Source organism: Typopeltis vanoorti, chromosome 10, assembly GCF_054136105.1.
Source record: "Typopeltis vanoorti isolate ZY-2024b chromosome 10, IOZ_Tvanoo_1.0, whole genome shotgun sequence".
In the NCBI taxonomy this organism is placed as follows: domain Eukaryota; kingdom Metazoa; phylum Arthropoda; class Arachnida; order Uropygi; family Thelyphonidae; genus Typopeltis; species Typopeltis vanoorti.
The window spans coordinates 59,974,456-59,991,402 of NC_143558.1; the positions used below are offsets into that span (position 1 = coordinate 59,974,456).

The 16,947-nt window shown below is 37.0% G+C and overlaps 1 protein-coding gene across 1 annotated transcript in view; it reads right to left on the reverse strand.

Annotated features, from left to right (window-relative positions):
• The window catches only part of Sos (Son of sevenless guanine nucleotide exchange factor), a 429,646-nt gene that overhangs the window by 226,549 nt on the left and 186,150 nt on the right, over positions 1 to 16,947 (reverse strand). The window contains exon 9 of the mRNA XM_090399787.1: positions 2,311 to 2,438. Within this exon, the coding sequence (XP_090255913.1) occupies positions 2,311 to 2,438 (128 nt within the window). The remainder of the gene's footprint in view (positions 1 to 2,310; positions 2,439 to 16,947) is intronic.

Consider the following 16,947-nt stretch of genomic DNA (forward strand, 5'->3'; position numbering starts at 1 on the left):
TAATAACAACAACTCTGGACAATTTTCATGTTATAAATTATATATCGATTATGTGGAGGAAGGTAAAAGACATCTGTGCTCTAATATCATTTCTGTTGAGTAATACAGATCTGCAAGTGATATTTGCAGCTTGACATGGAAAAATTAAGAGTCTTTCTACAAAAATATAAGTATTATTATTATTATGCCAGCCTGGCTGGCCGAGTAGTTAGCATATCCGCTCTCCAACCAAAAGGCTGCAAGTTCGAATCCTGCCATGGGCATGGATATTTGTGATTGTCTGTGGAAATACTAGTGGTAGTGGTCAGCGGTAGATGGCATTGGTGGAGTCAGCTGGTGGATTGAGTGGTGAAGACAGAGTTGTAGAGCAGATGCCCTCCCTCGGTGAGTCCTTGGACTCCCTGGAGGTGTCAAATAATAATAATTATTATTATATGACACCTCCAGGGAGTTCAAAGACTCATCGAGGGAGGGCACCTACTCCACAACTCTCCATCTCCACCACTCCACCAACTGCAACTGCCTTCATCATCCACACCAATGCCATCTACTGTCGACCACCACAGCTAGTACTTTCACAGACAATCACAAACATCCATGCCCACAGCAGGATTCGAACCTGCAGCCTTTTGGCTGGAGAGTGGATACACTAACCACCCGGCCAACTAGACCGGCTGTAATTCTGTAATAAATTACCATCTTGGAGTCCTTATATAAAATTTTGATGATTTACGAGGAGAGAGGTGTTGTAAAAGAAATGGCAACACTCCTCTCCTTATAAGGTACTTAACATCAAAGTTCATTTGTCAAAGCAAACTTGGGAAAGAAAGGAAATGCCTATCATTTTGCCAGCATTTTTAACCTCCAAAATATCTAAATTTCAGTTCATTTTTGCAGGAAATGGATCACTTGAGGGTCAATGCTAGATAAATGGGAGGAGACCTCCACATAGCAGCTTAAGGAATGTTGATAATCAACTGGTTCCTATGACCTTCATGTTCATTTCTCACTTTCTCATGATGAACTCTATTAGCATATATCTACTTGGATACTAAATAAACAAGGATGAGTTGGCAATATGGGATTTAACCAACCAAACTATATTCTGTATTGGCTTAAACCAGGGCAGATTTTATCATTAGGCGAACCTAGGCAATCACCTAGGGGGCTAAGCTTCGGGACACCAGATTTTGCTACATAGTTTGGGGAAAAAATATATAGAGACAATATATAGGGGCGCCTAAATTTTCTTTGCCTAGGGGCATCAGATACTCTCAGACCGGCCCTGGCTTAAACTAGAAGGCAATGACAGTACTATATGAAGAAATGTTATTATACCAGTTGGAAAATCACCAGTTAACAACACCATACTGTTTTTATCATGAAAAAATGGTAAACAATCAGCTACATCTGCTGATGTAGTTGTTGCACTAAAGGTGCATCGGCTAGTGAAGGCTGAACTGCAGAAGCAGAAGTGGAGGAATTTTTCTTATCAGTAGAAAAGTCAGCTAACAAAGAAAAAGCTGTTTAGATCTTTTGTTCAGATCTAAACAGCAAACTAGGAAATGAATACCAAACATAGACATATTTTTGGAAATGGAGAAAGGCACAAAGCTAATAATAATGGTAAGTACTTGATGTGCACAAATTTACACAGAGAGAAGACACAAGAAATATGTAAACATTCTCTGGCTTTGTTATGTTTTGATAATGATATCAATGCTTGATGTGAATAGTTGGTATTTATAGCATCCTATTAAAAATGAAGATATTAGGAAGGAATCTAACATTGTTAGTATTCAGGAACATGTGAACAGAGCTGGTATAGACACTTAACGGAATAGGAGAGGAAAGGTTATATCAAAATAGGTGTCTGATGCCAGGTTAGCAGGAAGAAAGACCCAGAGGAAGAACAAGATATCTGTGGAATGATGCAGTTTGAAGTGCATCATTCCATTGAGATGATGCAGTTTGAAGTACCATAAAGGAACAGATATAATTTCTGACAAAACTATAATCTTAACAGATTAAATTTGGAGGAAAGGTGTTGATAGGAAGTTAGCAATAATGGAAACTTAAAAGTGTAGTATTATAGTATGCCCTTTGAGGCTATATATCAGAAATTTAATAGTGATTATAGAAGATACTTTTGAGGAATGAAAATTTTTGAATGAAGAATTCAAGTACAAGTTCCATAATGTGCAAGAACAGAAACAGTGAAATAAGCAGTCTGTCATCTATTTTTCAAATGTATTCATTATTTAAAATTAATATATAAAATAAATGCATAATAGGTTACTTATAACTTACCCACACTTTCTTTTTGGTAAAATCCCTGAGCAAATTCTTTCAAGTTCACCCTTGAGTTGCTGAATTACACCTTCTGCTTGTTGTAAACTTTCACGGTCTTCATCAGATGGACTCAACTTTTTTAAAACCTTTGAGAATAATTGCAATTTTTTTAAAAAAAAGATCAAAAGTATGCTCAGTTGTAATAATAACAACAAAAAATACAATTTTTTTCATAGCCATCCCACATATAAGAGGAATGCTTTAATCAATAATACCACATCAATACACACAACACTAATGGTCTATGAGATTCTTTGTCTTAAGTGAGTTTGGGCATTGCAAAGAATGACTGAAGTGCAGAGACTAACAATGGCTAAAGAGAGTATATATAATTTTATTAACTATATTTTATGTAGTACTACATCATGTTGATTACCTAACTATTATCTGATGTGAATACTGCCTGTAGCATGGATAAGATAATTATTATAACAAAATCAGCAGTAAAAAGAATAACAGTAATATTAAAATAAATGCAAAGTTTAGTTTACATTTGCAACCAAGCTCAAGTAATTAAAAGACCTTTGTTTTGATGAAACCAATTTAATATGCAACAATAACTTAGGATATGGGCTACTTTCAGCACAAGACTTTTTAGACTATACTGACAGAATCAGATGTGATCACATAAAAAACTAAATACTTCAATTGATAATAGCATATTTAGGTCTTCACTAACTAGATGGCCATTTTGGATCTATTTGGAACCCCTTTAGTTGATCCAAATTCTTGCTTGGTTGGCAAGAATTTCAAAATACTCTACTGCATTTTAAATCAAAAACAAACCCCTAAAATTGCACTGCATGGGTTTTTATTATTATTATTATTACTGATCCCAAACAGGAGAGGTCGAAAGACCTAATGCACATCAGTGCCATTATTGGGTGCAGGTGAGGTAGAAGTTTGATATTTTTCTTGAAGAGTTACAGGTTGTAGCTATTTGAGAATACTTCAGAAGGAAGGCTATTCCAGAGGACAAAGGTTGCTGAAATAAAAGGAGGAGAAGAAGCAGGTTCAAGAGTCTGCAGTTGCACTGAAAAGGGATGCTTGGAAGCTGCTCTCTTGATTTAACAGGCCCAACACACAAGGAATGACAGTTGCCAGTTCAGTGGAGCAGTGACCAATGAAGTATCCAAAGAGTAGATACAGTACTGAAATAAAGCATCTATAAGAAAATGGTTGAAAATAGTCTGTAGGAGAGGGATAATCTGTAAGCTAAATTGCACACCTCTGAACAGCATCAGGCGTTTTTAGGGACATTCTAAGTGCACCACCCCAAACATGTGAGCAGTATTCTAATGAGTAAACTAGGATTTCTAAAATAGTAGAGTGGGTATAAAATAACATTGTGAATAGAATAGAATGCCTAGTTCTTTGGATGGTGAAGATGCTATTGATATGATGTGTTTAGTCCAAGCAGAGAGAGAGATCTAATTCTGTCTGATAATGTGTGTATTACTAAGAGTAAAGGTAGGTGAACTGAGATCTCTTTGCAATATAAAAGAAATGGCAAGACTGCATTTTGGTGGCACTGAAAGTGACCAAATTTTCCTTGTTCCATCGAAGGATATTATGCAGATCATTGTTTAAGGCATCAACTGTAAATTATCTTGAAGTTTGAGATGTCTCGAAGACTGCATGGTTTGCCAAATGAGTAGGATGAATGGAGAGTATATGCGAGCAGGTATTATCACCTTCAAAGCTGTGAATAGGATTAGTCATGATTTAGGGCAAGTCGTTGCATAGGAGAAAGGATACGCTCGTGGACATGACATTCATACAGAGCACAACCAGTCTTCCTTGCCATAATGTGACCTCAACAGCGTCTCTAACATACTGCTTGGGAGTCGCAGTATGATACTGCAAATCCCTCTCCAGGCACAAGCTAGTAGAATATGTGACAGCTATATTATGAACCAGTTGATCAGGAAGCCTTCAGACTCATACCAACAGGTATTAGTCCGTGCACTATCCGGCAGCTAGCCTGCATCACTGTTTTTACTGATATACCCTTGAAATGGATGTGGTTTTAATGATAAGTATGTTTTGACATGGAAACTAACGCAGTATGATTGTAAGCATATCTTTTGATTATACACAGTACAGTGAAAATATGACCATCCACATTTCATAACTAGTTATTTCAAACCTGCCAAATGGCACTGGTGTCACAATGAAAGCTGGTACACATGATATTGGAGGTGTGTGTATGTGTGAGAAAGAGAGAGAGATTCTAACTGACACGAACAAGGGATAGACTGTGAAAAGGTATGACCATAAGGTAATGGTTAAGGAGTGGCAGCATCCAGAAAACTGTCAATAATTTAGAATTTTTGTAGAGTACCATAGTTAAATTGTTCCAAGAGGTAGAAGGATACTAGGCAGAACAGCATGGTGAGCCATGCTGATCTGCTTGGTATCCCAGTATGTTCTGCAATGCCCATGGTGAGCACCCTGCTTCATCAGAGCTCATAATGAATGCAAGTTGTCCTAACTTGTGCAAGCCAATAAACAAAAATCTGTAGAACAGTTTGGCCATGAACCTTTTTGAGGAAACAATTGGCAGTTTTTCTCAGATCAACTACAATCAAATGTACTCCCCTGGCAGAAGCATAGACTTGGATCCATAATCAAGTTTTGATCTTAACAAGGCCCTGTAAAAATGAAACAAAGAATATCTGTCAACACCCCACCAAGTGAAAGATAGGGTGCATAAAATGTTCACTGCTTTACAGCACTTGTTTTATAACTAACGTGTGGGAAGGAGGAAACTGAGTTTGCTGTCAAACATTAATCCCAAGAACTCTGCTTCTGATGCAAGTGGAATTAGTCACTAATTCTTGGTCAGGAAGAAGGTCACGTCTGAAGCAAAAGTGCACACGAACTGTCTTCTGCTGTGCAAGTATGAACCCATTTGTGAAATGCTGTGAAAATCTGAACCAATGGGTGGAAGAAAAGGTGCATAAAATATTCATTGCTTTACACTTTTCTCATAACTGACATATGAGAGTGAGGAAACAAAGTTTCCTGTCAAATATCAGTCCCAAGAACTTTGCTACTAATACAACTGATATTAGTGATTGTGTTAGTCAGAATTCTGGGATCAGGATGAAGACCAAAAGAGCACAAAACCTATCTTCTGTTGTGAAAATTTAAACCTATTTACAATGTTATTTCATTACTTTCCTGTTATTTCTCTATCCTAAATCCCTGTCATACCTACTAAGCCTGAAATCTCTAACCTATCTCTCTGAGGGCCACTTCTCCTTTCCAAACTCTGACAAATTTTGTTTGATATAGCTGTGCCAGTCAGAGTCCTAGTACAGAAGAATTCTTATACAAAGAAACCTTCCCAGAGTTTAAGTATTAAGTGCCTATAGAAACTTCAACATTGCAGTCATGGCCTATAACTTTCTTTAATTTTCCCTTATTCACAGGTTTGAACTTTAGCGAGTGGTAAAATCAGTCTCATGCTCAGACAAACTCAGGCTTACATAGAAAAAACATGTTTATTAATTATCAAATTACCTTTGATGCATGGAAGTTTATTGTATGCATGTCATATCAAAATTCTAATTCACTAGCTAAGCAATAGGGTACATTCTAATTATCAAAAATTCTATTTACATCTCTAGGTTAAATAAGTACACATTCATCATAAAACACTAGTTCAAAATTCTAAGTAAAACTTGCTAACAAAGATCCATTCACATTCAATTAAGTGTTGCATACTCTCAGGCTTTCAGACTACTAGTCCAACATGATAATTACGTTACTGAGCACAAAAGTCACTTAAAAGTTCTCTTTCTTCTCTATTAGAAATCTGTTCTTCTCTCTTTGCCCCAATACTAATTGTTACAAGAATAAGGAATTTACTGTACATCACCAGTGTCCTGAGAGGATATCATGCCTCTTTCATCCGTCCTTTGTAGTCAGATGTCTTTCTGTTTTATCGAGTCGCATCCACGTGGAGGTTATGCTGATCAACGCAAATCGTCATTCCTTGCACTTTGCCACACAAATGCTCGTCTACCGGATCGATATCGTCATCTTCGCCGTCCTTTTGGGGAACTTTTCTGCTGTCTCGCATTGGTAAATTTTTACTGATGGCCCTAGTTGGTGTCTGCCATCAGCTCATGTATAGCATGCCCGACTCCTTCAGATAGCAACCGGGAGGAGATTACTTCCGGCGCTGTCGATCAGTCAGTACTCTGCTTGACCACACGAGAAAACAGGAACAGAAAAAACGGGGGGGGGGGGGTATCAAACCCGAGTGAACTCGCTTTTTATTCTTCTTCTTTGTAGTGCCCTCTTTTCATATTGGAGGATCTCTCAGTGTGCTCTCCTATTCGCCCTTGCGCAATTACATCGCACTTCTGCTCCTTGAAGAGCGCTCATTTCGCCGAACGCGAGTTCAGCTCGCCTTCCACAAATGCTTCCGTTGTGGGTGTTACGTCATCGTAGGCAACTAGCTAATAACCTTTGAGCCTTTGTTTGCACTTAGATTTACATTCTTACACAGAGTATAATTTTGACATCGATAACTTTAACAATATAATTCTACTTAGACATACAATTTTCTCCTCAACTTTACTTCTTTCTAAAGTAATTGTAACAGGTTTTCTTTTATATTTTGCTTTCTTAACTAATAGTACAAGTATTTCTAGCTTAGAATTATGTTTCTTGTTAAATCTTGAATGAATGGCTTTTTTGTTGAAAGAGTCCCCATTCATGATCTAACAAAGGCCCCTCCTTTTTTCTAAAAAAAATTTTCCGAGAAAATTTTTTTCTTACTCTTCCCTCATTTCTCTGGGTATGACTCTTTTAGTGGGGCATATTCTGTTAGATTCTGGATGGGTGACTTCATTGTAAGTGAGGTTGCCCATTTCAGATCTAACAACAAGCACCCATTCAGAGAGATGGTCACTGGCTTCTTGCAACTGTCTTTCTATGACTCTCATATTATATGAATGGCAGAAGATTGAAAAACAACAAAATTACACAATAAACACGGTAATAAACTTTAATGAGCATACAAATATTTCAAAATAACAATACATCATCAGTGTGTGTGTAAACATCAATCAAATCAAAAAACAGGAATACAAGTACATACAACATTGGTTAACTGATTAAAAATGGTGGCTGCCTGCTAGAAATTAATATTAATAAACAATATTAAAACAATTTTTGATATTTACATAAAATGAGAATCTCCCAAACATTTTGGAAAAGTGAGATAATCATTTGGATTCAAGTTAAACTAATGTAAAAGGGCTTCACAACTTTCTTTTAAAGACATTCATGTTTAAAATTGCTTCTATGGAGTTTTTGAGGATTAACGTATTCAATGTAGTCTGATGTTCATAAATTATTTTTCCCACAGAAGGAATGCTAACATTTAATGTGATGTGCTTTGGCTAGAGCATTTTTAAAAGCTATGAGAGTTGATGTGGGTAAGCTACCTCTGAAATACGTCATTACTATGCTCTGACATGATCGTATTTGGCTGCCTGACACACAAGAGTGTACCACAGTTTAGGGCAAAGCAGAAATCAAGATGTCTTTGGAACTGCAGTTAGTGGTGGTTGAACAATATAATCTCTTATGCAGCAATGCATTGTTAATAGATATCTGGCTGGCTGTCTCAGGATTAAATTCCATATGATGCAAAATAGTATTCCAGTCAGCCTGGTCAATATATTACCTATCTAGGGGTCCATGATGGAGAACATGGTTCCTATGAGAATATACTGGATTGCGAATGTTTCCATGTATGTTCTCTTCCACATCCCACACTAACAGTGCAAGAATGGCAAACTGTAAGCATTATTGCAGAATATGACTAGAAGGCTGTGTCTATTATTAAGAAAAGAGGTCATTTGATGATGAGCATAAGATCAACAATTCAGCCTTGCCCATTTGTGTCCACTACCTGACAGAGTACTGTGACTATTACAGACAATCCATAAGAAGAATGCAAGGAGACACTGCAATTTAAGATTATCAAGGTCTGTCTGAGTTAATTCAGAATCTGGTGGTAAATAAGCAGAACATACTGTAATAAGAAATCCCAAAGAGAGGTGGATGGCTACAGCTTCCAATCATATTATTATTCTTGTTGAGAGGCTTATACGCTGGTTAAACAAATATTTAAGGAATTGACAGCGTATACTAGAAATATAGATTAAATGAACTTTAATATATACTTTCCGATATTTCGGCGAACGTCACGTTGCAATCTCCTTGGGAACTTACTACAAAGACACGTGCACACAAGTACTAATAACAGCAAATGAGACTGAAGCTAGGAAGCTAGCGTTTTCCTGAAGTCCTGATGGTGCCCCCTGGCGGGCTATATTGATAGTTCTTGGCCTTTGGGCTGAAGTTCTTCTGATAAAAGTTTCCCAAATTTGGGGCAGTCTCATGCATCCAAATTTGTTGAGGTTTGGCATGTTCCTAAGGGCCGAGGCTGATTCCATGAATAGTCTTTCATACTTGAACTTGCTGCGGTGTATTACTGTGGCTTTCTTCCATCTTATTCTGTGGCGAGTATCCAGAGCGTGGTCTGCAAGCCCAGAGTGGCTGTACTGGTGAAATCGGATGTAATCCTTGTGTTCTGAGATTCTGATATTTGCTGTCCTGCCTGTTTGGCCAAAGTAGGACAGTTTACAGCTGCAAGGGACCTGGTATACACCAGGTGGGTCTAGGGGAAGTGGTTGGTCTTTGGTGGAGCGGATAAGGGATGCCAGTTTTCTATGTGGTCTGTAACAAGTGGTCAAGTCATGTTTTTTTAAGATTTTATTGATTTTTTCCGAGGTGCCTCGGATGTAGGGAATGGTGATGGATTTAGAGTAATCTTTTTTGTGAAGGGGAGGTGGTGGTGGGTTGTGGATAACTGGGTTAAGTATTTTTTGGATTTTTTGGAGTGGGTAGCCGTTGGCTGAGAAAGTGTCACGGATGTGATTTAGTTCAGTGGTTAGGGCTTGATCATTAGAACAGATTATTTTTGCCCTGTTGAATAATATTTTAATAACTCCATATTGTTGTGAGGGGGGGGGGATTGTTGGTGAATGTATCTGCCTGTATGGGTGGGTTTTCTATAAACTGAGAAAACCAAGGTTCCATCAGGTTGGCGGGTGACTAATGTGTCTAGGAAAGGGAGGCTGTTGTTTTCCTCTTTTTCCAAGGTGAATTTGATTCTAGGGTGTTGGTTGTTTAAGTGTGTTAGGAAGGAGAGGAGTGAATCCGGGATTGGATTCACATTCAAGGAATTGCTGTCGATTCCTTAAATATTAGTTATCAATCATATTATTAATAGGAATGTGCTGAAGAATTATATTGTTGCCACTAGGATAGGAACTCCTCCATGAGCAGGTCTTCAGTTCTGTCTTTACAAATAATAGTAAAATGCTGTAAAGAAGGATCCTGACCAGATTTTAAATGTCACCTGCAGATAAAATCAGACAGATTTATGTTTCTTCACAAGAACCTGGACATTCTTATATTGTCAGAATCCATAAAAATTCCAATGTAAGAATTTTCCTATTCCTTTGGATTTAGGCTTATGATTTCAGAAAGGTTGAAGGCTTATCTTTATTACTTGAGTTCAGAAAATACAGGAAGCCAGTGTTCATTTCTTCCTACAAAATGATGTTTAATATATCATTTGATATGACACGGTCAGTTCTCGTGTTAACTTTAGATTTACTGGTAACAGAAAAATTGATTTTTTTTCTCTGAGGAGTCTGGAGATTTTTATGGGTTGCTCTTTGCATGACCTTTTTGATAAATGGATATTCATTTTGTGTCATAAAAGTTGTTTTAGGAGTGGAGTCAGACCATAACAGTTTGGAGACAATTAATTGCTCTAAAGAGAAGCATTCAAGATCATAGAGTACATGCATGATAAAATTATTAAATAGCAGGATACTGATGAGTTTGCATTGTTTTTGGTATTTTCTTAAATGCTGCTTTCCCAGCATAAAAGGGAAAGCAGCATTTAAGAAACCTTCCAAGACACTGGGAAAGATTTCCGGACAGTCATCATGGTGATAGCTTCCTTTTTTGCTGACATGACATATTCTCCTTCACCTTTTGTATCTTATACTTGAAGAAAAATTATATTCTTGTCTGAATCCTTTACTCAAAGCATAAGCATACAAAATTTTCATATGAAGAATCTTCATGACTGGTCTACATGTATACAGGGTGGTTCAAAATTCCGCATACAAACTTTGAGGGGAGGTAGAGAACATCAAAATCAACCACATTCACATAGGAAAGCATGACCGGAAATGCCAATGGAAGGTACTAACAGGGACACAAAGATACAGAAATAATACAAGGCAGTAAGTAGTGTAAAAACCTTTATTAGGCATAACTGAACAGTTCAATAGTAGTTGGATACATAATATGGTTTCATGGTGCATGTCTGCCATCTCAACGTTTGTAAAACAACACATGTTCTTCGTACGACGTTGAAAGCTTGAATGAGGAAGCCCCAATTGCTCACCTGGAGAACTGGTGAACAGCGCAACCTATCACTTTCGGGTGGCGTTTCCGGTCATGCTTTCCTATGTGAATATGGTTGATTTTGATGTTCTCTATCTCCCCTCAAAGTTCATACGTGGAATTTTGAACTACCATGTATACAGGCTGCTGAGTTCAGACCAGTTTCAACTTCGTGGAGGTCTCATATCATCTGAGAGTTAGACACAGGAAAATACCAAGGTTAAATCAATGGAGAAGTCATATTTTTTATATGCAAGTAGTAAAATGATGCATCACCATATTATTAAATACTATAGTTGAAAAAGACAGTTGAAAGTATTTCATAATTTTTTTTGCATTATGGAATACTGAAGCAATTAATGTGAAGTCACTGTATACCTGACAAACAGCTTACTTATGAAGATACTTCACGTTACAATTCTTTACACTTGGGTAAAGGATTAAAATAAGAATATAATTTCTTGTCAGGTACAATATACTTTATAAGCCAGAAGAAAAAAAAATCCATCTTTTATCTCTCTTTTTCACTGGCAAACATAGGCTGGATGGTCTTCCACACAGCCAACATATTTAAGTTTCTTCAGAGAGTAAGAGTTATCATGCTGTTTACTACCATATCAGGCATAGATCATAGAGCCATCACAGGAAGTTTGGGCATGTCCATATTTCTGATGTATAAAGCACCATGGCAAATTAGGAATGCAGAGCCTAATAGGACAGAACAGTTGAGATATCCTGCATTTACTGATGTTAGTGGTTTGTGCATCAAAAGTAAGGATGATTTTCCTAGTCTGAAGCAGGTGACCATCCTTAAGTATCAGGATGCTACTAATATCTTCACTCCTTGCTCTAAGCTCAGAACATATCTGTTCGTCTAGAACATCACAGAGATCCTATTCTGACATCCCATCTCTAAGAGAGTCAAATATTTTATGAAGTATTACCATAATTGTTATGCCTCCCTGATAATGTTTTCTGCAGTAATTTTTTGAAGTGTTGCTGATATGAGGTTTTCATAAGAATATTACCAGATCATAGCTTTTTTTTTTAACTGTTTGGAGAGATTCTGCCAATCCTAAATTCTTTTAAAGAAGGATGAGATTTTCCCTTTTTGACTAGTTATGTGGATGATGAGAAACAATATTTATTTATATGTAGATCAGATGTCTTATTTCATATTTCAGTTATCAGATAATATATGTATGGTATTTGTACTTAGGGCCTTGTGAGTACCCATGAAAAATTTGAGGATGAAGGATTTGTGCTTAAAATGATTTTTTGATTTGGTTCTATATTTATTCCATCTTCTATCCTGAAGAAGATGAAATAAATATAGAGCTTATTAAATATGCACGCATCCTGTTTAAACAACTTTGAAAATTATTTATCGATATCTTGCAGCAAGGAAAAATACCGTGAAATCAGAATAAAGTTATTATCACTTAAGGAACAATCCATCAAGGATGCCCAATGTCACCACTCTTATTTAATATCTATATAGATTAAAAAAAAAAATGGCAGCATTAAAACAGGATTATTGAACTATACTTAATACTCTGTTTGCAGATAATGAAATAACCAAAGCAAGAAGTGAAGATGAACTCCAGAGATGAACATATTCCTTGAACATAAATGCTGAAAAACTTGGAATGCAAATATCTACAGATGAAACAAAAATCATTGCTTCTAAAGAACTATTGCCAGTTAGAAGTAAAATCATTACTAAAAATAAAATTTTAGAACCAATTATCTGCTTCACATACCTAAGATGTGCTATATCATATACAAAAGAAGCTAACATTGATGTAAAAATTTCTAACTTCCAGAAGATAACAGGAATGATCAACATTTTCAACCAAATTCAAAAGCATACAAGAATAAGAGTTTATAAAGTTTTGGTAAGAATACAGAAGTGAATTCTGGACCATAAAAACTGCAGGAAAAAAAATAAAATAAAATAAATACAAACTGGAGAAATGAGATTTCTATGGAGGCAAGCAGGCTACATTCTCTGGAACAACAACAAAAAAAGCACAGAAAGAAAGACAGAGCTAAAAATGGTCTTGGAACTGGGCAAAATTTACAAATACTGAAAGAAGTGAACTGAACATAATGAAAGAATGGACCAAGACTATTTGAAAAGATGCTTTGATACCACCACAGTGGTTGGACACACACACACACACATACCAGCCAGTTAATTAGAAACCTTTATGCAGATGTACGTAACACCACTTAAAGAGTGTATATGCAAAATACTTGGTCATGTGAGTCACCATGTGTTCTCAGCAATTATTTAAGCATGCTGCTGGACAGTGATCGTCAATAGTGTTGATTACAATGGGAAAAACAAAGGATATCTTTTGGAGTTCAATAAAAAGCATATTGTGGGTGCCTGTTTGGCTGGAACCAAGATTTTGAAAACAGCAGAAATGACTGGTTTCTCAAAAGGTGAGATATCCTTGGTGTTTAATTAGTGGAAAAAATAACCCACACTTCTTGTCTAAGAGCCATAACTGTGGTCCTAACAGTCTGTCAGGAACAAGATCACTGACATCTAAGAAGGCATATAATAGACAAATACAACTTCCTTTCCTGTGTGCAGCAATTGACTGAAACATTCAATGAAGGCTGTTCCGGACTCATATCTCGCCAAACTACGCACAGGGAATTGAAGAGGATCGGTATTGGCAGTCATGTGCCTATACATAAAATAAAAGTTTCTAATTCAGCGGTCAGTATACGTAGAAGTGGGGATGACCAGGGAAAGGCTGGAATGAGACTGGAAGTGGCTGCTATGCCTAAATCACTGACAAGATGATAAAGGTTTGGTGCCAGAGATCTGCAGCAACCACAGAGCCATGCATTATCCAGCAAGTTATAAACGTGCTGAAAAGTAAAATGCCAGGATACCAGAGATGCTACACCAGCAGTGCAGAAAGTCTTGGGTCCTGTCTCCTGAACCCTGAGGAAGGAGACAACACAGCTGATAACACTGCAAAGCCCAAATAATGACTGAACCTGGGCCATCCAGAGTGCCGAAGTCTTGCTGAGGCATGGGCCAAAGCAGTGCAAGACCCAATTCTCCATTCAGTATATTCACTGGTTACAATCTGCAGCAAACATGATGGCATGGCATTAGATACAAGTGAGTCTGGAAGATAGGAGAGTAAAGAATCCTCAGAAGTAGAGTGAAGAATACAAAAGAATAATATAAAAAAGAAAAGAATAACAAAAGCCAGAACCACTGTGAGGTCCACTTCATCATGAATAAGTGTCCCACATAGAGAGAAGAGAAAAAGGAGAAAGTTTAGTGAGTTTTGAGTTTGAATGTAAGGATTTTGAGCATTGATGATGCTTATCTTTTAACATCTCAATCGAAATAAGAGGAATAATTGATGCCAGTTCAATGGAAGAACCTTTTCTTCAGTTAACACACACACACACACACACACACACACACACAAATAAAAAAAGAAAAAAAAAGAGATAAATAATACTATTTATTTCAGGCATATATTTCAGCCTGAATATTACAGGCCATATCAGTGGTGACAATAATTAATGATGGGCTGAAATATATGGCCTTAAATAAATAGTATTATTTATCCCTTGTTTTTTTTTTTTTTTTTTTTTTTCATGTTAACTGAAGAAACCTCTTATGGCAAAAGTATCTCTTTAACAACAATGGAAGAACCTACAGGAAAGATGGCTGAAATAAATGATCTATAAAATAGTGCTTCGAATAAGTAAGTCAGAGAGAGATGATCATCTATCAGTCAGATCACCTCTTCTGGATAGTATCAATAATTTTTAGAGAGGTTTCTAATGCACTATCCAAAACTTGAATAGTATTTTAAGATAAGACAGATTTGGAATTTAAATGGAGTGAGTAACTGGATAGGTGGACAGTAACAAAAAGAAAATCGAGGCATCTTTTTCTTGAGTAGAAAAAAAGATGCAATTTTTCAGAGGGCAAAGAAGCTGGAAAGCTGTGGCTTTCTGGGAAATTTTTGTGGCTCTTCAGTGACTAGTATTTTCTATTTTTATTTAAAAAAATATATATATTTAAGAAGGGTCAAAGCTGTATAACTGAGAGGAGACCTCCACATAGCCTTTATAGGAATGCGGAGAACCGACCAGGGCTTCTGACCTAATGTCCAATCCTCACCTTCTCGTGGTGCACCCTGTTGGGTATCTACTTTGATACTGAACGAACGAGGATGGGCTGGCAATTTGGGGTTTAGCCGACCAAATTGTATTCTTATTGGTTAAACCAAAATAAAAAATGATGGTACAACATGACAAAATTTCATGCCGGCTGGGGCGTCGCCCGGTTAAACAAGGCCCCCGTTGTTTTCGCCAGGGAACCAGGGCGAACAGCGAAAAGTCAGCTACTGGAACAAATCTGAAAACAAACCCCAACTCAACATCACCAGAGTTAAAGATCGGTACTATCAATGTAAGAAGCCTGAATGGCAAAGAAATGGAGCTAGCTGAGGAATTAGATAAGTACCAGATTGACATAATAGGGGTGACTGAAACAAAAAAGACCAAAAGTGGTGAGATCTTTCTGAGCAATAAATACAAAATGTTATATTCAGGCAATGACAATCAAGGAAAAGAAGGAGTAGCCATAGTATTCAACACAAAATACGAGGCTAATCTTCTTGAATGGCAGTCAGTCTCAAGTAGAGTAATGTGGGCAAATATGAGAATGGGGAACTGGACAATGAGACTTATTTGTGCCTATGGTCCCACAGAAGGTTCTACTAAGGTAGAAGTGGAGGAATTTTTTGAGGCTTTAGAAAAAGCAACTGACACAATGAAAAAGGAAAAGTTGGTCCTTGTTGGGGATCTAAATAGTAGAGTAGGAAATGATTGTGAGACACAAAAATATTTTGGGAAAATTTGGAGAAAAGAGCAAAGCTAATAATAATGGCAAATATCTGTTGGATTTCTGCTCAGGACATGGACTGGTTATTACTAACACCATGTTCCAACATAAAAATGTGCACAAATTCACATGGAGAGAAGAGGCTAGGAATAAGAAAAGTCTCATTGACTATGTTATTGTTGATAGTGATGTTTTCTCCCTGGTGCAGGACACCAGAGTGTACAGAGGATTTGAAATTGGAAGTGATCACTATTTAGTCTTGAGCAGGATAAAATTGAATTTCATATTGACAAGAATAACATGTAAGAAAGTTTTAAAGCGAATAAAAGTTGAGCAGCTCTCAGATGTGAACTGCAGACTAAAATACAGAAATATTATTGAAAAGAAAATGAAAGAGTTTGAGAACAGGAATCAAACCTTGGAGATTCAGTGGCAAACTCTGAAGGAAACATTGATTGATTCTGCCAGAGAGGCATGTGGTGAGGTTGTGTGCAAGGATGAAAAAATCAGAACTCCCTGGTGGACACAGGAAGTTAAAGAGGCAGTGAAGGAAAAGAAGGAAGCATATCAAAAGTTCCTGGCAAATAAGTCAGCTTTTACTCTTACAGAATACAGAGACAAATGTAAGAAAGCTAAACAGTGTGTAAAACTAGCTAAACAAAAGTCATGGGAGGACTTTGGCAAGAATATAGAAAATAAATATCAAGAAGGTGGCAAAATATTCTGGAGGTTGTTGAAGAAGCTTAGGAATGGAGGAAAGAGTGCTGTAAAAGGAATTAGAGATGATAAAGGTGACATGAAAACGGGAGAAAAAGATATCCTTGGAGTATGGAGTAATTACTTTCAAAAATTGCTAAATGAAACAAGCAGTGATGACAGCACAGTGGTAAAAAACACTGACCAGGCATGCAGTCAGGAATACATATCCATACTTGAAGTAGAAAAAGCCATCAAAGGCTTGAAATGTGGAAAGGCAGCAGGAGTAGATGATATTCAACCAGAAATGATGAAGTATGGTGGTATAAAAATCTTACAGTGGCTGCACTGAATAGTTCAGAATGCCTAGACACAGGGACGAATTCCCGATGATTGGAGTAGAGCTCTCATAGTACCCATATATAAAAAGGGAAATAAAACAATGTGAGAATTACAGAGGTATATCCCTACTGAGTGTTCCTGGTAAG